This window comes from Rousettus aegyptiacus, unplaced genomic scaffold (genome assembly GCF_014176215.1).
Source record: "Rousettus aegyptiacus isolate mRouAeg1 unplaced genomic scaffold, mRouAeg1.p scaffold_m13_p_4, whole genome shotgun sequence".
NCBI lineage: Eukaryota > Metazoa > Chordata > Mammalia > Chiroptera > Pteropodidae > Rousettus > Rousettus aegyptiacus.
In genome coordinates, this window is record NW_023416307.1 from 111733043 (window position 1) to 111755420 (window position 22378).

Sequence of the window (22378 nt, forward strand, 5' to 3'; positions counted from 1 at the left end):
TAATAAAGATAAGAACAGAAATCCATGAAAAACCAAAAATATCAGGGAAAAATCCATTAAAACTAACTGATTCTTTAAACTTCTGGCCAAAATGACAAAGAAAAAAAGAGAAAAGATACAAATTACCAATATTGGAAACAAGAGAGGTGACATCACTATGGATTCTATAGATACAAAAAGGATAACAAAGTAATGTTACAAATAATTTTATGCCAATAAAGCCATTCAATTTCTTGAATGACACAAACTACGAAAGTTAACTGGAGAAGAAATAAATGGCCTGAAAAGCCCTATATCTATCAAAAAAATTGAACTTAGTTTAAAACTTTCCACACACACACACACACACACACACACACAAAACAAAAATAAAACACAAACAGATTCAGATGGCTTCATTGGTGAATTCTAACAAGAATTGATGACAAATCTTTCATGAACAGAGATGCAACGATCCTTAACAAAATTTAAGCAAATCAAACCTAGCAATATAACAGGATAACACAATGTAATAGGATTGTACGTCGTGAAATTTATCCCAGAAATGCAAAGTTGGTTTAATATTCAAAAATCAATCAATGTGAGTCATCATACCAACAACAGAACATGAGAGTCTCTATTGCTCTATAGTGTCTCCCACAGTTGATATCATCCAACTCAGTAAATAAATATAAATGATATCTCAAAGTTTAAGTTTACAGTTCCCTAGTTACACTGAACATTTTGTGTGTGTTTAGTGGCCATTCTAACTTCTTTTGTGAAATTCTTGTGAGCCTTTTTACCATTTTTTTCATTTAAGTTGTATTTTTTATTATTTGGACAAGTCCTTTCTATATTCTGGACACTAATTTTTTTCAAGAGATATGTATTATAAATAACTTCCCATGGTTTTTTTCTTCTTTACTTTTTCATTCTATTTGAATGAAAAAAATTAATTTTAAAGTATCTGATTTTATCAATCTTTTACTTCAGTGTATGCTTTTTGTGAATTACTTACTATTCTCCCCTACCCCAAGGTCATAAACATATTCTACATTCTCTTCTTAAAGCCTTTAAAAAATGTCAAATTTCTTAAGTTAGTACTTCTATAATTTCTTTGGAGAAAAGTACAATGTTGGCAATTTTTTTAACTACCTACTAGATACTAGGCACTGTACCTATATTGTAGAGCTACAAAGCAGCATAGGCTATTACAGTGGCTTTAAAGAGATTATAAACTAATTAGGGCCATAATAATTAAAGAGCTAACCCTGAATAATATATAATCAAGGGTTAACTTTCATGATATAAATGATCAACATTTAAAATATTAAGAGAAAGGATAAATCAATGAGAATTGTGGCAATCAATAAAATGCCATGAAGAAAGCATTAAATCTTCACTTAATTCCGATTTAGAGTAACAAGGAAATCCAGAATTTACCCAAAATACATCCATACTTAAGAGCCAACAGATAAAAACCACAATCTGAATTAATGCAAAATTTTATGTGACAGCAACGGAAAATGGAAAATATAATAAAAGTAACAATGTAAAACATACATAAACATTAAATTTTTATTTTGTGTGCCTGCATTACGTAGGGCCATACATAACTAAGATATTCCCAGCCCAATTCTGCAATCAGAAAATTCAAATTTCAAAAGCAAAAGAGCATTGACGAGTTAAATGAGAAAGATTACAGGAACTATTACTATCAGAATATTACATAGTCATAAAACTAGAAGTATGACACCAGTTCCAGAAACAAGAAAAAGTACTCTCTTCAAGCAATTCCTTTTAAAAGTGACTGAACTTAAAAATGTGAAGTTTTTTCCTCCAGCCCCAACATCAGATACCAACATTCCAAATATTTTGTTTTGGTGAATAATATTTTGGCAGCAGGACTTAAATATCAAAATTGAATAATTTATATATGAAACAGCATAGTAATTAATCAGAAAACCTACAACAAAGCAGTCATTTCTGAAAATAATTGTCTATTAAAGTCTATAATTTACTAGCATTTAAGCTTCCATATCACTATGACGACAAAGTTGTAATAAAGATTAGTAAAAGAAATAATGACTAATTTTTACAACACAACCATCTAATATTTGAAAGTGCTTTTTAATCACTTTCTCACACATTATTCAAATAGTTTACCTACTGCTAAATCACCTTTCAAAATACAAAGGATAAAATTTTGATAAAATCCTCATATCAGGTCACTGGCAAGAGGGAGGGGTACTATTAAAACCAAGTATAATGCTTACCTGAAAACTCTGCCTCCTCACAACTGACAATTATGAACAAAATCATCAGCGCAGAGTATCAATTTAAAATGGCAAGACTAGTACTACTACATAAGTCTTATGCTTTAAAATATATTTCTACTGAAATTCTAATGTAGGTCCTATCACTAACTCCTGCCTCTGACTTGGACATTTACATGCAATATTTTCTTCATCATTATCCTTGTAACTTCTTTCGTTTTCATTCAAAATATTAAATCTATACTCTGACAACATCAGAAATGGTATTTAAATGAGTTTATTCCAGAATTAAAAATGCCTGATAAAAAATACACCTTACAATGATGCACACAGCAAAATCTTTTAATATACCAAGAGAAAAACAATCTTGAAAATAAGAAATTATACTTTGGAACCTTTAAGTCTTGTCTTCTCACTATATCTACAAATTCAATCCTCATCATTTTTGAATCACCCTATTATGAAGTCAACATAATAAAGCGGATGGGTGTTTCATAATCCACTACAGAACATACCAATTTCGTTATGCGAATGGATTAAGAGGAGGCATGGCTTTCCCAAAATTGCAAATCCAAGATTCTCACCCCCAAGGTTTGTGCCTTCATTCCCTACAGGTTTCTGCGCTATTGCCCCATTAACCCTGAACCTCAATCCTTGTACAACCTTTCTGAAATAGAACCTTACTTAGGTTCACCTCTATCATTTAATCTGAGCAATCTAGTAGTAGGCTCCTTAACATGCAATTTCCTACCAACTACCACTCTGGTCTTAAGCCTTTTTATGCAGAACTCTACACCAAGGATACCTGTTACTTTCTACCCTGAATCTTCAGAGTCCAATTCAAGCTTCCCTTTACAGACAAATAAGCCTTCCCTACTTTGATCACACAGAGCTCTAAACTCCATCTTAATACATCTATTATGCCCCATGTTGCCTAATACAGCATATACTTTTACATGTTTCCTGAATGACTAGATTATATCATGTAACTTACTCAACTCCTTTAATTTAAAATCTTCGAGTAAGGCAAGCCGAATATGCTACTGATTTTTATTGCTTTTAACAGGGAAACTATACAAACTTGACAGTACTGGATAATGGATGTTAATTATAAGACTATTTGAACTGTTTTTACTTATAACACTTCTAACACCGAATGTGTGGTATCTTTTCCAACACCATTTCTCCAATTCTCCAGTACAAACTGGTTGTCCTTCAATTCAATTCTGACACAATCTACCTGGAGTTAATATAGATTCCACAAATTAAGGGCTCAGTCCCACAAGATTGCCCCCACTTCAGATGCTAGTCCAAAAGTCCCAGGTTGTCACTGATACTTCCAACCAACCAGCTATAAATTCAGGGAGCTTCCAATTTGTTACTTGGGTTCAATGATTCACTAAAATGACTCAAAAATCTCACGAAAGTGCTTTACTTACTATTACTAGTTTATTACAAAGGATAGAACTCAGGAACAGCCAAATGGAAAAAATGCACAGGGCAAGATGGGAGAAGGGGCTCACCCTCTCTAGGTGAGCCACCCTCCCAGCACCTCAATGTGTTCACCAAACCCAAAGCTCAATGAATCTTTATGTTCAAGAGGTTTATTCCCTCTAATCACTTGGTCTTTCTGGTAATTGGTCCTATTTTAAAGCTATCTAGAGGGTCCCAGCCACCAGTAAATTTATTATCATACAAAAGACTTTCTTATCACTGAGGAGATTCCAAGAGTTTCAGTAACTGTGTGCCAGGAACCTGTGACAAAGACCAAATATTTATTTTTTATTATGTCATACTATTTCTCTAGCACTTTATAAAAAAACTTCAAGGTTTCAAAGAATCATCTTAGTTTAGGTACCTCCAAAAGCAGTTATCAAAGAAGAAAATTTATTTAACAATGAAAAAAAACACATTTACAGAAAATAAGCATACAAGTCTTACTGTGCAAGCACACAAACTAAAATAATAATAAAAAAATTATAATAGCCACAAGTTATTGAGTATTCTGTGCTAGACATTCTGTTAAGTGTTATACATGAATTCTCATTAAATCTCTACAACAATCCTTTGAGGTGAATCCCACTATTAGCCTGTTATAGATGACAAAAACTGAGGCACAGAGACTCCCAAAGGTCACACATTTAACAAGCAGTGGAGCCAGGATTCCAACTCAAGTAGTCCAACTCCAGGACCAGGATTCAAATACCACCCCCGCCCTCCCAAATATCTGACAGCAGCTCTATTCTACCCGTCCCCCCACCCCCCAAATTCTGTTAACTTCTGGGTTTGCATTTCCCAAAATATATCATTCTCTTTCATGCTTTTCTGCCTTAAACATACTAGTCCCTTGGGCTGGAATGCCCTACTCTTTTTTATTCAGCTAGTAAAGCCCTACTCATTCTTCAAACAGCAGCTTAAAAACAACTTTCCCTGTGAAGCCCTCTTCATTCTTTGCACATTTTCTGCCCCCCATCCTGGGGGAAGGACTACATCACTCCCTTAGCTCCTTGGAAACAATGATTCACAGGTACTTCTATTGTTTTACTTATTTGTATTGTAATTATGTTTTTCAGAACTATGTACCTACTGGGCACTACACTGCACTGCAAGCAGGAGACACTGATACTTGTTAAAGACTAAGAATGCATAATGGTTCCAGTTTAAGTTCAACTATAATTTAAATGAATACTTTCTTCTGGTCAAATCAATATCATTCATTCTAAAAATAATTTATCATCCTCTATGTGCCCACATACACAAAAGATGCATTAATGAGTAAAATTCATATTCTAAGCTTTCAGGTTCAAACTAAGACTTTTAAATTATATGTTTCCAACCATTTCTCAACTTACACATTAAGACTTTGGCACTACAATTTCTCAATAATATACTAACTATGCCTATTAAGTATTTCGAAATTAAACACTCTTCATCTACTAAATTTGTTAAAACAAAAGTCTAATCAAGAGTAAGACATTCACACTAGGGAAGTAGTGACAAAAATTAAGCTACACAGTACATCAAAAGCTGCTCTACTATTTCTACCCCTATCTGAACATTGCTCTATACTCTTCTACTTCTTACACCCTAATTTACTTTCACCAAACTATTACTCCATCTAACATTTCTTTTTTTTTTAAATGAGCTTTTTGAGATATAATTTACGTACCATACAATTCACCAATTTAAAGTATACAATTCAGAGTGTGAAACCACCACCACAATCAATTTTATAACATTTTCATTATCCCAAAAAGAAACCCATATCCATTTAGCAGTCACTCCCTATATTAGTCCGTGTTCTCTAAGAGAATATGAATATCTACAAAGAAAGAGAGAGATTTAATTTAAGGAACTGCCTCACATGACTGTGGGGGAGTGGGGGTGGCTATCAAACCAGAAATCTGCAGAGCAGGCCAGCAGGCTAGAGACACAGAGAAAGATGCTGTTGCAGTCTTGAGTATGATGGCTCTCTGAAGGTAGAATTGCTTTTTCAGGGGAACGTGTCTTTCTTTTAAGGCCTTCGACAAATTGGAGGTTAATCTGCTTTACTCAAAGTCAACTGATTTAAATGCTACATTTTAAAATATACCTTCATAGCAACATCTAGACTGCTATTTGACCAAAAACTGAACACCATGGCAAGGCCAAGCTGACATATAAAATTATCACTCCCTGTTACTCTCAGTCCATTTTCTGTCTCTATAGATTTGCCTATCTAGCACATTTCATATGAACAGAATTATACCATATGTGGCCTTTTGTATCTGGCTTCTTGCGCTTAGCATAGTTTCCAAGGTTCGTCCATGTTGTAGCATCTATCAGTACTTCATTCCTTGTTATTACCAAATAATATTCCATTATACGGTATACCATATTTTATCTATCCATTCATCAGCTGATGGACATTTAGATTCTTTTTACTTTTTTTCTGATTATTATGAATAATGCTGCAATGAACATTCATACAAGTTTTTATGTGAGCATGTGTTTTCATTTCTCTTGGGTTTATACCTAAGAATGGAATTGCTGGATTATATGGTAACTCTGGAGCATTCCTTTTTACTATGCAAACTTCTTGAAAAAACTCCAAACTACAAATTTTGTTTATTCTACAAGTAAAATGACCATACTTATACTCATAACACACAACGTGATCTTATTTTCTATCCTTGAATTTTTGAAATGGAAGGAACCTTATAACTAGCATCTAATAATATAATTAGTATTTCTCTAATTAAATAGTTAAAAAAACAAATACAGTCACTTTTTCTAAATTAGATTTACTTATAGGGATGGGATATATATATACATGTGTATGACATATATATCACACACGTATTATATATCACACACTCAAATATATATATATTCCATTTAAAACACAAACCCCATAGTGTTAAACTTAGAAATTAACCAATGAAAGAAATAAGTTTTTTTTTTAGTATATCTTAGTATCTGAGCAGTGATACTCTAATATATTTATATGTAAAGAATTGTTTTTATTCAATTTGTAAAAATGTTAAGTGATGAATACTATTTGAAGAACTGATCTTCAACTAAAACTCTAGACTGATTTACAATCAAAATATCTAAGAGTTAACAGACAATAAGTTTTTTATTTCAATGCATTTTTTTCTTTTAACTACCTAGTGGTAAATGAGTCCATGATCTCAAATTGAGAACTAACTCAAATGACCTTCCACCCTTTGACCCTCCTCAGGGTTTGCAGAAATAGACTGTTTCATTGTTTACATTTCACTCATTCAAACATTTATATAGTACCTACTTCCTCATTCACTAACAGGTTGGTGATGAGATTAACGGCTAAGAGTGCCGAGGGAGCAAGCAATAGAGTGTGTAGCATTCTGCGATCAGATGGTTTGAATCTTGACTCTGCCATTATCTGTGTTACCCTGAACAAATTCCTTCACCTCTCTGAACCTCGGCTTTTTCATCTATAAACTGAAGATAATAATACTACCTACTCCAAAAGTTTATTGTGAGGATTAAATAAGATAAAGTACATAAAACTCTCTGCACACTACCTAGTAAGTACTCGCTAATGAAAGATAGCTATTAATTTTACAGCAGCCTGGATACTGGTTTGAACTTAGAGCATATTAAAACATTTCAGATAAGCTGACCACAATCAACTTGATATTACTGGCTAAAGTGTAATTTTAAATTATGATCTCATCGCTTATGAGAAACAGTAGCAACAACAAAAAACTATGTTTCTTTACCTACATTTCCAAGTAGGTAAATGCACAGAAAGTTCTGAAAAATTATATACTAAACCATTACTTCTGGAGGAAGAGAAGAGGAGGGGGGGTGCTTATGTGAAGGAAGACATATAGACTCAATGTACTTCGCTATTGCTTGAATTTTATGAAACTTTATTTTTGTTATTTGTATAAGTTAAAAATAGAAGATAAAAAACGACTTGAAAGTCCATATTAGAAATTTGTTTCTGCTTGGTTCAACTAGAACAAGTCAGTAGTTATAAATGTAAACAAAACTATAAGCCTGAATGAAAGTATTGATACAACCTTAATACAAATAAATAAGAAAACAAAGTTGCTTATGTCTTTAAACTAAAATCTAAACTAAATTGTATATATGGGAAAGGATGCAGTACTAATCACCAAAAACTTCCATGTTTTCAAGTGCCTATATAAACTTTACTTTTTTTCTTTATATCTATCAGTTATTCTCTTTAAAGGATAAGAAATTTACATGGCAAACAAATTTTTCCAAGGCTATTTCATTCATTCACATAAACACCCAAATCCAAATTAGTTGCCTGATTCTAAGCCTAAGAAAAAACACATTTATTACTCAGAGTAGTACAGATATGTAGAAAAGATGCTAACTCAGAGAAATAATTAACTCAGTCTCTGTCTTTGAAAGTTTGTCATATGACAAGTATTTTAGTTATGCACCCAGAAAATAAGAGCTTAGATTACCTTTCGTGAGAGCAAAAGACAGATTTCATTACAGTAATTATTTAGTACAGAGTAAGATAGATCAGAATAAATGTCTAGCAGTTAGCTTTTATTTTAAGAAGAGATGGGAATCTAGATTCTGGTTCCAATTCCCATGGTTCCTAATAGATGACCTTGTGCAAATAACCTCTAAACATCAAACCCTTTTGGATAAAAGGAAGCCTGCCTATAGCTGCTCTAACCTACCTCCTAAGAGTGTTCTACAGATCAAGCGAAATAAAAAAGCATTCTGAATATTACAAAATCCTTAAAATAAAAGTATTATTTTGCATGAGAAGAGATACACTTGTAATAGCTCAAAATTAATATCAATAATCACAGATCACCTATGATCCCAAAATACTTGGCAAAGTCTTTCTTGCACATTGCAAATTCTCAATAAGTAATGATTTACACAAAGACTACTCATTGCTAATTGAGTCCATGACCTCAAATTGAGAACTTAAATGACCTTATGCCCTTTGACCTTCCTCAGGGTTTACAGAAATACAGACTGCTCCATTGTTCACATTTCCCTCATTCAAACATTTATATAGTGTCTAGTCCCTTGTTCTCAAGAGCTCACAGTCTGGCAGGGCAACAGTACATTTGCATCATCGTTATTTTGTTGTCTGTGTCCCATAATGAAATTATATACGAAGTTCTATGGAAGTATAGAGGAAGAAGCAATTAATTAATTCTTCAGTTAGTGGAAGTCAGGGAAGTTTTCACATTGGAACTGGGCCTCAAGGGATGAAAGGGAAAGGTAATTCTGGAAGACAAAACAGCAAAAAAGGCACTTGTTCTAGGAATAGTCAGCACTGTCACACAGCTGTACACAGAGTTTGGGGAAAAGGAAAAAAGAATAATAGAAGATGGAGCTGAAAAAAAGGAAATGAGAGACAGATTTTCAAAGGGTTCATATATCATGATAAAAATTAATGGGGCAAGAACCAAGATTTTCAAGCAGTGGGGTAAACTGTTCATTTATCTGTAGTGGCAGTAAGAGAAACATGGGCAAGAAGGAGTCCTTAGAATATTTCTGCAGCTAAAAATGCCACCATTTTTCTTGATTCAAGTACCTGACATACATTAAGAACCAATTTCAAAATCTTTTCACTTAAAACTCTAAATGACAGACGCCCTCCTCCCTATTTATCAAAGAGAATAAATACTAAGCTCTAACATAAATACCACTTGAGAAAACCAAATAGGAGCCTGAGAAGGTAAATTTAACCTAAGGAGCAAAGTCAAATAACTAAGTAGGAAAAAAATGTTTAAAGTGTATATACCGTCCATATTTTTTTACAATTTGAAATAAAGTATTTCATTAATTTTCCACTACTGTGAAAAGTAACACAGAAAGACATGAATATACTTTGAATATACATTGTGGTCTTCTGAAGATATTTACATTTGTGTGCCTTAAACATAACTGTTGAATATCTGACTCTCACAAAAAGCAGCATCTCTTAATGACCTTTTTATTTCTGTCAAGAAAAAAATTAGGTACTTATTAAAACAACACACAAATAAACAATATCAATGAATATATGATTTGCCATTCTCCCAAAAGCTGAGACCAGAATCTATGCTGTCATGTTTAGATACAAAAATAAAGAAGGAAGAAATGATCTTGGTTATAGAATTCTGGAGATTCTCCCTTTGCAATGACTTCCTTGCAACATCCTTGAAACATGCCATACCACTCCTGCCTCTATGCCTTTAGTTGAGCAATTCTTGCCATCCAAAACTCCTTTTCCTGACTGATTTTATTTACCTTCTGCCTTATTAAAAGGCCTAAGGTCTAGCTCAAATTGCATCTCATTCATGAAACTGTCTCATCCATGAAACCATCTCATCCATGAAACCTCTAAAATCTCCAGTCCATACAGAACTTCTCTCTTTGCTGAAGTCCTAATGGATAAGTTAATACACTTGTCTTTTCTTGCTTTCTGGTATTTAATTATTTTCATTCTTATTGTGAACCTGGTCTATACCCTTACAAAATGACATCATATCTAAACTGTTACAAAGCCTTGGAATAGCAGAGTGGATAAAAGCATGGGTCACAGACTCCAGAATCAAGAGTCAAAATACTCAGTTCATCCCTGCTCTACCATTTATTAGCTATGTGAACTTGGGCACATTAACCTAACCTAATCTCTCTGTGTCTTAAATTTCTCATAGGTTAATATGGGATAATAAGTTATTTAAAGATTAAATAAATTAACATGTAAAGCATTTAGAACAGGGCATGCTACACAGTGCACAACAAGTATTGGTTAAGTTGTTACCCATTTTTCTTTGCTCCAGGTCTCTCTACACACTGCCGTATGTCAGTACTCTGCAACGAACTTTCCCTGGCCTTCCATAGTCCATGAATCTATGTCATCAGTTTGGTAATCAAGTTACTCCACAACCTAGGACCACACTTTCTACTCAGCTTCAGTTACTCAATATCTACTTTATACAAAATAAAAGGAAACATACATATAAGGCAGAGACCCTCTCCTCCAGGGTCTGACAACCAGTTACAAAAACAATGCACAAACATAAAACCATCACACAGAATGGATAGTTCACCCATAACTACTCTCTAAAAGAATTCTACAATCCAACAAAAGCAGTTTCATCAATTTTTGGAAGATGCCAAACTCACTCAAAATTATCTGATTTTGTCTGTTTTAGTCCACTTTCATCCCTTTAAAACATACAAAAATGACCCAAATGCACTTTTTCTTAACTTGTATCCATCCCTTAAAGTCTAATTCAAACACTATCACTCTCTTGCCATATAAAGTTATATAATACTTACATCAATCAACTGTTCTCAAGGTCAAGAGTCACCCTCTCTATCCAAAATATGAACTCCTAGAAAGAAGAAACAATTTCTTTCCAGTTCTTACATTTCCTCCCCCCTCACCACTCTGCCCTCCACTAAAAGAGATCATGCTGCAAAAGGTGCCAAAAAATATGTGTTGAATTTAAGTAAAAAAAGTGAAAATGGAAGTAAATAACTACTACTATAACTACTTACTAAGTAAACTACAGTGAAACTGGAAATAGGCTATATACTGTGTGGACCAATAGACTATCACCTATCCACTCCACAAGCCTCAAATCAGATAGGACCATCCAAAGAAGCAGTCCATTCGCTACCCTTTCCACCATATGGGTAGATTTGCTTGTTCAGTGGTACTGAGTCAAAGGAAGAATCGATGATCATTCTATTATCTACCACCTAATTTGAAAAGCTTGACCTCCAAAGGATGATACACAGGGCCAGCATTCAAGCATGGCAATATCCAACTGCTATATCCCTGAGTAGATGATCTGAGAAAGCTAGTTATATTCCACTTAGTGGCAAACGAGTCACCCTCCAACGTGCAGGTTTTAAGTACCATAACACATTCCATGAATTTAGCACTAAAAGTGTCACCTATATTTCCATGTGCCACATATTGCAAATTTTCTACAATGAGCATGTATTACTTGAATAATCAGAAAGTTTCAAGTGTTTATTTCTTTCAGATTTTAATGGGCCTGCCATAATGGCCAATGCGGAATAAAACAATGACAAGTTCAAAGTCAACCAAAGGGCATATTACCCCAACTTTCCACCTCCCAGGTAAAGTGCCAAGTTGGACAAAATTCTCAACTTTGTATTTTTCAATTTAAAACCCTACTTCTACATATGCCATCACATGAAAGAAAAAAATTTTTCAATACCTTCTTAAGACTCCACAGCACTATAGCAAATCGCAAAGAGCTATCTAGATGGTTTCCTCTTCTATCCACCTAAATACCCTCCTTCCTAAATACTGAGCCCTTAATAAAGGCCAGGAAAAGGGTACTAAATGATTTACATTATTATCTCAAACCTGAAAACAGCAGTAGGTACCATTATTATCCCCAGAAGAGAAAACTGAGGCTTAGAGATGTTTGGGGGGGAAAAAAAACTTGCCTGAGGAGATGCTCATAGAAAGAGGAATTTGCTAGGAATGGCCAGGGGACTTTTGTTATGAGACAACTGTAGCAGAAATCCTCCAATTGAAAATTTCACAGAGAAAACAATAAGTGATATTTGGTCAAACTGTGGGTTTGTTTTGAAACTACGTGCCTCACAATAACTGACACATAACGGATGCTCAATAAAAACCTGTCCAAATTTATATCTTAAGTAGTTAATCCCCAAAACAATTGACCACATGGCAAAATCTGACAGATTATTTGTTTTAACTAGATTAGGTGGTACAATAACTAACCTAATGTAATAGCCTCATATCTTGGGTGTGTTTTAGCTACTAACGCAGAAAGAAAAAAAAAAAAGGAAAAATGGCAGAAATAAGTTGTGTATCCTTTAAAGATAATTTTTTCTAGTAATAAATTTAAAATTTTAACATGTCATCACAATTTATACAATAAGCACCCGCTATTGATCTATTCTTAGTCATCTCAAAATAACCTATTGTAGGGGTTTTAGTACAGCCATGAAAAAGCACTGTTAATATAATCGGTTTTTCAAATAAGTAAGTAAGTAAGTAAATAAATAAATAAATAAATAAATAAATAAATGAGTCTCCTTTGAGTACTGAATCAAAGAAAAGAATGTACATTTGCAGAGTATGCATTTTAAGCAAACCTGTAATCTGATTAAGTTGGACCTTAATAGTCACCCAAGAACATAGACAAAAATGTAAAAGCTGCTTGAGTTAAGGTACTAGCAGTTAACTGATGTTTGAATCTGACTGCTAGAAAGATGAGTTCTATGAATATTCACTTTAAATTATTATGGGTAATTTAAGTCTTTTAGACACTTAAACTTTAGTTTCCATAGAGGAAAAAAAAAGGGTCTATTCCACAGGTAAATGAGTATCTGATATTATACAAAAAAACTGACATATTTCTCAGTTCTCATTCTACACACAGAATAAGATATAAGATATTATGCAAGCACACAACCCTTGGGCAATCTTTTCCTCTTTTCTTTGAAAAATGATTTATATAATAATTCCTTAATTCAGTAGCAACAGAGTATTACTTTCTTCTTTTCGAGGCTCAGGTTTCTTTCATTTCAAAATACTACTCTTGAAGACTTAAATTCTTCTTTTAAAAAAGACAATCATTTTAAACTTAAAAAAAGGGAGCAAAAAGTCAGGTGAAACCAGAGATATTCTTATTAGATTTACATAACTTACTCTAAATTAGAAATGATTCAGTAGCTCAACTAAAATTCAAGATTTAAGCGCAAATATAAACTCTTTAGTATATTCTTCACACTATTACATAAAGTTTTAAAAACTGAAAGAGTCCTACTTTAATTTTTTCCTTGTATTCTTAAATATAAGCACTCATATGTATAGTAAATTAGGGTACCAGCATAAAAATGCTAAAATGGTCACACTTGCATCTAGGTAATGCAATAATTAATAGGACTGAATATAATTTCAGAAAATAAATTAATTTCCTAACACTGATTTTTAAATATCACCTAAGTGTGCATTAAATATTTTAGTAAGTGCTACAGGGAACATCAAAAAAGTGATTTCCAAAAGCAAAAGGTATATGTTCACTCAACTTGCAAGCAAAACTGACAATGTAGTTGTTCATGCCTAATTAAATTAGCTTTGATAATTACAAATTACTCCTTCATAGGTATATATGCATCAAATCTTTCAAAAACTAACTTTACACAAATGATTATCCTTACCAGACACAGGCCCTGATCTGAACTCAACTAAAAGCAATGTGTTAACTACATCTCACCACTGAGACACTTAAGCTCCAGTGTTAATAATGGGCCCGGATTCCCTGCATTGCTTTGGGAACCGCTGCTTGCTCAATCAAGCACTGAACTGCAAATTCACCTTTCTAAAAAGACTGAAAGAAGCCAAGTTTCACTATCTGGTTTTCCTAAATGAATTAGGGTTTGGGATTTCACTGGGAATGACCATGTTATCAAGATGCCATCACCCTCCCGAGGCATTTAATTACAATACCTTCTCTGTTTTCCATTCAACCACCTCAATTAAATTTCCACGAGAACCAGACACACAAAAAAGTTGATTCCGTGGCCCTCATGAAAGCCTCCTCTGAGTACAAACCCTGGGACCCCGCATACATTATGCCGAAAGGACGAAGGGAAACAAAAAGTAATAATTATTAGACAATGTGGTGACATTACCTTGCCTGTCTTGTGATCAAACCAGACGAGAGCATGGTTTCTTGACAGCACCTTGCAATCAAAGGTAGCATTATTCTGCGCGGGTCGACAGCGGGCCACGGAACGGCCAATTTTAATGGGTTCGTCCAGGTAGACATGACGCTCCTGAAACGGGTGTGAGTTCGGGCGGCAAGTGAAGATGGCCAAGGCTGACGGCATCGAGGACAGACTGGGGGTGTCTCTCCTACCAAGGGACAAAGAGGAGTTCCACCAGATCCGGACTGCCCTTTACAAGCCTATGCCCCTATCCCCCCCAAAATTTTAAATTAAAACAAAATGCGCATTGTCTAAGCATAACCAGTGAACATCAACAACTCTTCACTTGAGTGGGAAGACAAGCCAGCGCAAGCCCCATCACCTCCTTTAAAACTCACTAGCGCCCAGATCACAGTAAGTCCCCAACTGACAGCTTTCAGTCCATCTTCTTCCTTGGGAAGAAAAGACTCAAACATCGGACAGCTTCGGCCAAGAAAACTCCTGGAAGACAGTTTGAGGACTGGAGGTATCCAAGCAGATGAGTCACACACCAATTCTTGTGTTTTGTTTGGGATCGCGGCCGCTTTTCCCCCTCGGTGGCGGAAATGTTGCAGCACTGCAGCATGAAGGAAGGGTCGGTTCGATGCGGCCAGAAAGGTCCTTGGGGCAAAGGAAGGTGTTGCCCAGCACCTCTGGGCAGCTACCTCCCGTCCTCGAGGGCTTCAGAAGAGGAAGAGAAAGAGGGGCAGCGAGGGGCACTAAATGGCCAGTGGTACTGTCTGCATTGACCCCTGATGCGCGCAGGCCGCCAGGAGGTGGCACGGGGACCCCGGCCCACACGAGCTGGAGCGGGGGTGGATGGGGTCCTTGGCACTAGGAGCAGAGACCAGTGGGGGCGCGGGCAGCGGCCGCGTGTGAACTCCCGGGCACCTGGCTGGTGTCCCCACGACCAAGGCGGAGATCCGGCTCCGCAGATCGGTGCAGACTGAGCGAGGCGCGACCCCACGGAAGCTTGGGGGGTCTCCTCGCGTAAGAAGTTGGTCCCTGGCCGCCTGGGCTCCTGTCTGCTTCTGAACACACTGGGCGCCTTCTCTTAGGGTCGCCCCACCGAGGGTCGCATCTCAGGGACGGCAGCCGCAGCTCGGGGCGGACGAGGAGGTGGGGGAGGGAGGCTGGCCCGGAGGTTGGGGAAGAGGCCTGGAGGCCCCGAGCTGAGTCCGCCGCAGCCTCCACCACTCTTGGCGGGTGGGACACGCTCAGGCTGTACCAGACGAGGCAGAAAACTTTCCGACCTGGTAGGGAAACATCAAAACAAACGGCCGTCAGGCGCCGGTGCCCGCCCGCCTCAGCTCTCGCCCTCCTCAACCCGCCCCCCCGCCAATCCCTACGACAAACTGCAACCTCGGCCGACCTCTCCGCGTACGGGCTGCGGAGATTTGAAGCTCGGACGCCACGACAGGTCCAGCTTCCCTTGCCGCCGCCGTCACCGCCGCCTCAGCTTACCTTGCCAGCGCCGGCCGCCATAGTGACTCTGACTGAAACCTACCCGGTGCACCGCCACGGGAACGCGCACCCTTCAAGGGCCCTCCTACCCCCTCTCCCGCGCCGTAGTCCAGGGAAGTCACGTGACGGACGCTGAGGCAGCCATGATGGTCAGGGGCAAAAAGAGGGCAAGCTAATTTTTAACTGGCCTCCAGGAGCCATCTTAGTTAAGGGCCGGACGCTTCAAACCATGGGACAACCTTTACGGCCATTTTGGTTAAGGGCAAGAAAGAATTTCACTCTCTGAAATTTTGTAAACAAAATGTGCTAACTTCCTATTTTATCACTTTGGTCATAAGACACAACTTTTGCCAAATTTTTTTCGCTACAGCAGTCGTTGAAAATACCAACGAGCAAGGAGAATGAACCCATCCAAAGGAGACGTTATTCGCAGCCATCTTAGCTATGGGCAACTGTTTCTCCACAGCTGCCTTAGGTGTGAGCAACCGAATTCCCATAAGTCCTCGGATTTGTGCATCTACGATGTGAAGGTCTGTCAACCCCCTGCTGGAGTCTTCGATGTGTATCTTTGTATCCTCCCCAGAGAAAAACTTTTTTAGGTCCGGCGTCCCATTTTGAATGACCAGTTATCTCATTGTGTTTATTGTGTCTCCCAGGGATCCAAAGCAGATTCTGCCCCGGAAAGAGTGTGGCTTAAGAAAGTTTGAAACAACGTTTCTTCTAGAGAGAGGGCCAACGATTTCCAAAATGAAAAAAGGGAGTATTGCTTACGCTCATAATATTAAAGTAGATGAGGAGTCATTGGTCTAAAGAAGAAAAGACTGCAAAATCTAAAAAGTTTAAGATGCTGAGGAGTCTTACTCATTTAGGACCAATGGTGGTTTCATCAGATTCCTTTGACAACTGACCACAGCTGTGTGAGAGTTGGGCAAATTTCTAAACCTTTTCAAGTCTAGTAACTCTCCTGTTATTGTGAGAATTAAGGTGGTAATCTGTTGCTCAGTAAAGAGTAATTATCATTCCTTTCAATATGTATGTAAGTTGTAGCCCAGTCCTAAACTCTGTACTGAGCCCTGGGAATACACAGGTGAACAAAACCTCAATCCCTGCTCTCTGAGAGCATGCTTGAATATTGTAGAAATTGGGTAGGAAGATGAAAAATAGATACAGATAATGTCACTTTGATGTAATCAGGGTTAAAGATGGAGGCAAGCACTGGGTACTAAAGAGGTCAGGGACCACCTTCTAGGGGAGGTAACAACTGAATGAAGGAAGGTAAGAAAACCACAATAAATGTGAAATTTGCTGAATGGCTTCAAAATTTCCAGGAATAGGGAATAGCAAGAAAAGGAACAAGGCTATTTGAAACACTGCACCAATATGCCTAGCACATAATAATACTCAATAAATATTTGATACGTGAATGAAAATTACATACTATTATTATTATAATAGGATAAAGCAGGAGTGGCACAAAATGAGTCTGGAGAGAAGAATATGCATTAGATTATAAAGAACTAGTATACTTTTCTAAAACGTCACTAATTCAGCAAATATGTATTGAACTACTACTGTGTTCAATATACTTCATTCTAGAGAAAAATAATATGTTAAAAACTTTTTATATAAGAGGATGACAAGCTTTCATTTCTGGTAACTTTTAGGCTTACGTGAAATCAAATAATGTAAGTCCCTCCGCAAACCCCTAATGAGTTCTGTATATCAATTTATGTTATTTATGCATTCTTTCAATTATTCATTCTATATTTAATTGAATGGCTACTGTGAAACAGATACTTTGAAAGGCCCTGGAAATAAAAGAATAAAAAAAAGGACTCCCTCAAATTGCTCACAGTTTAGATGACAACACAGTAAGATCCTTGCAGTAATAATATCAAGGGTAATAGGAGCATAGTAGAAAAATTTACCAGCAGTCCTCAACCTTTCGGTCACCAGGGACGGGTGCTCTATGAGACTCTAATGCCTAATGATCTGAGGTAGAGTTGAGGTGGTGGTGGCTAGCGCTGGGGAACAGCTGCAAAATACAAAGGAAGCTTCACTTGCTTGGTAGCCGCTCACTTCCTACTGTGCAGCCCAGTTCCTAACAGGCCACAGATTGGTACCAGTCCGTAGACCAGGGGTTGGGGACTCCTGGAACTGAGACTTGAAAAATGAGTAGAAGTAGGCCGGCTAGATTGGTAGTACTGTGCTAATAAAATTTTTAGGCCAAGAAAACAAAGATCCAGTAATTTGAGACAACAGGACCTTAAGGGAATTATGAGTAGGTCTGTATTACTGGATCATGGAGGTCAGGGATCAAGGAGAGGGGCGGAAAAGTGTGGTTTCAATTGCTGAAGGACTTGGGGGCTATCCAGTGGAATTCAGAACATTTCCACTTTTCTCCTATAAGATCAAAATAGAGTAATGAAAATCAAGGTTTCAGAATCAGACATTGCATCACCATTTACCAGCACTGTAGATGGTAAATTATTTAGTTTATGTAAGTCTTATATATTCTTCGTCTGAAAAAAGTGGATAATGCTTCACAGAGTGTTGTTAGGGTTAAATAAGATAATACAAGGCAAAATACCTACAATAATGCCTAGAAAATAGTAGCTATTCAGAGACTGTTAGTTTCAATTATTACTGATAATTAGAATTCCCCTAGCCTTCCACATACAGTAAGGAACAAGTTATGTTATCCCTAATTCGTATATAGAGAAACTTGTTCATAAATGTGAAAACAAAATGTCTCCTTCTGTTCAGTTCTATTAAAATGCCTTTAAAAATTAATATTAAACAAACAGAATAGGCCTTTTTTTCTGCAAGAAAATCTGGGATCGCTATAACCTGGAAAGAAAAAGCATTTTAACAAACTAAATGCCAAATGGCATCGAAGGCGTTCTTCACCCACTGATATTTGGTAGGCACAAATTAAGACATCTCATACATGAGATATTTAGAATTCTAAGTCATGTGGGTGTTTTTCTCTATGATTCTGTCACCACACAATATTTTAATCAAATAAAAACTATATCATGTTTCGAGAAATTTGGAATGGTAATATTTCTTAATGTTATAACTATCTCTCCCTTTTTTTAGTTTTATCTTTTTAATAGACTGATAATTATTACCACTGCTATGAACCATGATACTTTTCAATCTTGGAAAAGCAAATAAGGAATTGTAAAATTGTTACCCTGGTACCATGAAAGATAGGCAAATATTAGCATTTTAGTTGTGTAGGAAACAATTCTGTAAACTCATTTAATATGCAACCCTCCCTAAGTGATAATGATCTAATTGGACTTTAACCAATGACATATGATGTAATGAATTATGGAACACTTGCATAACTGCTTAAGCAGAGTATCTGGATTGCAAATAAAGGTAAGCATACTAGTTAAAGAGGCCTGGAGTAGTCAAAATTAAAATAGAAAGTATATAATATTTTTAATGGCACGCAGTGGCTTATTAAAACTAAAATTTGATCCTCTTCCCAATAAGGAAGTCTCTCCTCATTAGAGATATTCTAATGAGTGGAAATTCCCCGTCATTTCCCAGGTGCTGAGGGTGGGGTGGCCCAAACATTCCAGAGGTACTGCTCATCTGTTTTGGGCTTCCTCATTCTACAGGAAATAAAAGAAAAATAATTACCTGAAGACAAGTAAAGACATTTATCTTTCATTTAGTAAACTTTTTCTGTGAATATAAAATGAAGGTATTAGAATATTAACTTGCAAGAGGATGACAGACGACTAATCTATCTCCCTCATTTCATAGGCAAAGAATCTGAGGCTCACAGAAGGAACCTTTATTGAAAGTGTATTTGTCATGTGGTATGGTGTTTTTCTCATGATATCTCTTTGTGGTATTAACCCCATTTTATAAGTAGGGAAACTGAGACCAGAGAGATTAAGTAACTGATCCTAAATCACCATCACCATACTAGTCTAGATCTAAAGTACATACGTACTGGTGTTTTTTGTTTTTTTTTAGAAAAATCTCTACTAATTTTTTTCAAATTGATAAAATGAATACATATTCATCGAATATATTCAAATTAGCAGAGTAAGGAAAGTAAAAGTCCTCTCTAGCTTCATTACAAATCCTCAGTCTAGAGCTAATCAGTGTTAACAATTTTTTGCTATATCCTTCCAAATGTTTTTCTAATCCATGAAAGGCATCCCCTTTTAAAAAATACCATATTATTTATTAGAAATGGAAAAGTCAACAGTAGGAGACTTATTCCTAAAAATGATAAGTACTTTATATCAATAGCAGCCTGCATTGCAGGGAGAGGGAAGAAGAAGAGAAGAAATTATATTCTTGGTACTCTTGTAAAAGTCCTCTTTTGATTACTGAAAGTGTTCTCTTGCTTTTATAATCAATTTAAGAATGTTACTTGGAATGTAACAAATGCTTAAGAATAAAAGGAATGGGTCAGAAAGACACATGAAGCATTTTCTTTCTGAATTTCCATTGATATATTTGGGTTGGTTTTTAAATAACTTAGGTAATTAAAATATCAGAGACTGTTTATATGTAGTGGTTTTTTGCATCTAGTGATTTTAAAAATATTAAAGTATATTCTTTGTTCTGGGAAAACTATGACTTTTTAAATCATCATTTTTTTAGTATAATTATTTTCTTTTAATAAGCTCCATTAGAGCTTTTGTTTTTGATAAATACATTGTTGCTGCTACTATATAACACTGTCATTGACAATGGTCAACAGCATATCGCCAAATGGTTATATTTTGGAGAAATGGTAGATTTCTCAGGGATCTTTGGTCTTAAGTATTCCTAAGAAGACAGGTTGAAATGGAGTGAAGAAGATGTACACAGTTAAATGAATCTAGAACGGCTGCTCCTCCTCCACCCTCATGTCCACTGATTACGCCCAGCATACAAAACTTGGTGGGAGGAAACCGTTTATGGAGTCTGCTGGGCTTTGTTTTGTGTAGGGCTGATTCTATGGGCATGTGACCTTGGATTGAATCTGCACTTGGAAGGACTCTGTTGTCTTGAAATTCTTAATAATTTTTTAACAAAGTAGCCCTCATTTTCATTTTGCTCTGGACCCCTCAAATTATGAAGCTGATACTGCTCTGGGCATAGTGCTTTGAGAATCCAGTCTCCTCTGTACAGGTCTAGCATGTTGACAAGCATGACACATGAAATGCTATCGGAGAAATTAGTGGGATCTTGACAATGGCGAAGCATCCCTACAGAAATGAGAATTTTAGAAGTGAAATCAGACAGGTCCATCTCCTCATTTCCTGGGATCTAATTATATAATTTGATATCAACGGCAAAGATGGTCACAGAGGAAAATCTGCCTTGGTTTTGAACTTATCATCCCCTCTAGCTTAGATGCTGAAGTTATTTTTGAAAATGATAATGAGAATAATATAAAATATAAAATCTGTCCATTAAAATTTTGCATTTTATTTTAACTTTTTATTATAAAAAATTCAAATGTACAAGAAAATTGAAATAAAATTACAATAAACATACATATATACTCCTTGATTCAAAGTTGCTACCATTTGGCCATATTTGCCTTATCTTTCTATGTATGTGTTTTCTGAACTTTTTAACAGTAAATTGTGGACATGATGACATTTTGCTCTAAAATAGATCAGGGTGCATTTCCTAATAGTATAGACATTCTCCTAAATAACCACAAAATATGTTTGGGTTATTTTTAAGTATTTTATTTTTAATGTAGAAAACTTGGAAAACAGAAAAGCATAAAAAAAAATTGCCCACAGTTCCACTGCCCAGAGATAACCATCGTAAGCAGTTTGGTGCTATAGAGAAAAATGACATCATCTTGTTCCTATTGCTTTGACCACGCAGAATAAAGTGTCTCTATTTTTTTTCACCCTTAACAAGAACATTTTCCATGCCTTCTGTGGTTGGCAGAGTAATGACCACTCAAAGATGTCCATGTTCTAATCTCTAGAACTAATGAATATGTTATGTTAACATAGCAAAGGAGACTCTGCAGGTATGATTAAGGGTACAGAACTTGAGCTGGGCGATTATCTTGAATTATCTGGGTGGAGCTACTTTTAATCACAGGAGTCTTTAAAAGTGCAGGAGAGAGGCAGAAAGCAGGTCAGAGAGATGCGATGGTGAGGACTCAACCATTGTTGGCTTTGAAGATGGAGGAAGGGGGCCAAAAACCAAGGAATGAAGGAAGCCTTTAGAAGCTGGAAAAATGCAAGAAAACTAATGCTCTCTCAGAGCCTCCAGGAAGGAACTCAGTCCTTCCAACACCTTGATTTTAGCCTATTGAGAACCAGTCAGACTTCCGACTTATAAAATTTTAAGATAACAAATTTGTGTTGTTTTACACCACTAAATTTGTGGTAATTTGTTATAGCAGCAATAGAAAATAAGTATGTCTCCCCATTTGTATT

At 36.2% G+C, this 22378-nt stretch overlaps 1 protein-coding gene across 30 annotated transcripts in view; it reads right to left on the minus strand.

Moving 5' to 3' along the window:
- Positions 1-16042, minus strand: part of LOC107503380 (sarcolemma associated protein) — a 124604-nt gene extending 108562 nt beyond the window's left edge. For 29 of the 30 annotated variants that reach the window (XM_016131569.2, XM_016131570.2, XM_016131564.2 and 26 more), the window contains exons 1-2: positions 15948-16042; positions 14430-15736 (exon numbers count right to left, since the gene is read on the minus strand). In XM_016131569.2, the coding sequence (XP_015987055.1) occupies positions 14430-14627 (198 nt within the window). In that variant the 5' untranslated portion in view covers positions 14628-15736; positions 15948-16042. Of the gene's footprint in view, positions 1-14429; positions 15737-15855; positions 15875-15947 lie in introns of those variants that run through there. The other variant, XM_016131545.2, reaches the window with a different exon arrangement.
- Between the last annotated feature and the right edge of the window lie 6336 nt (positions 16043-22378).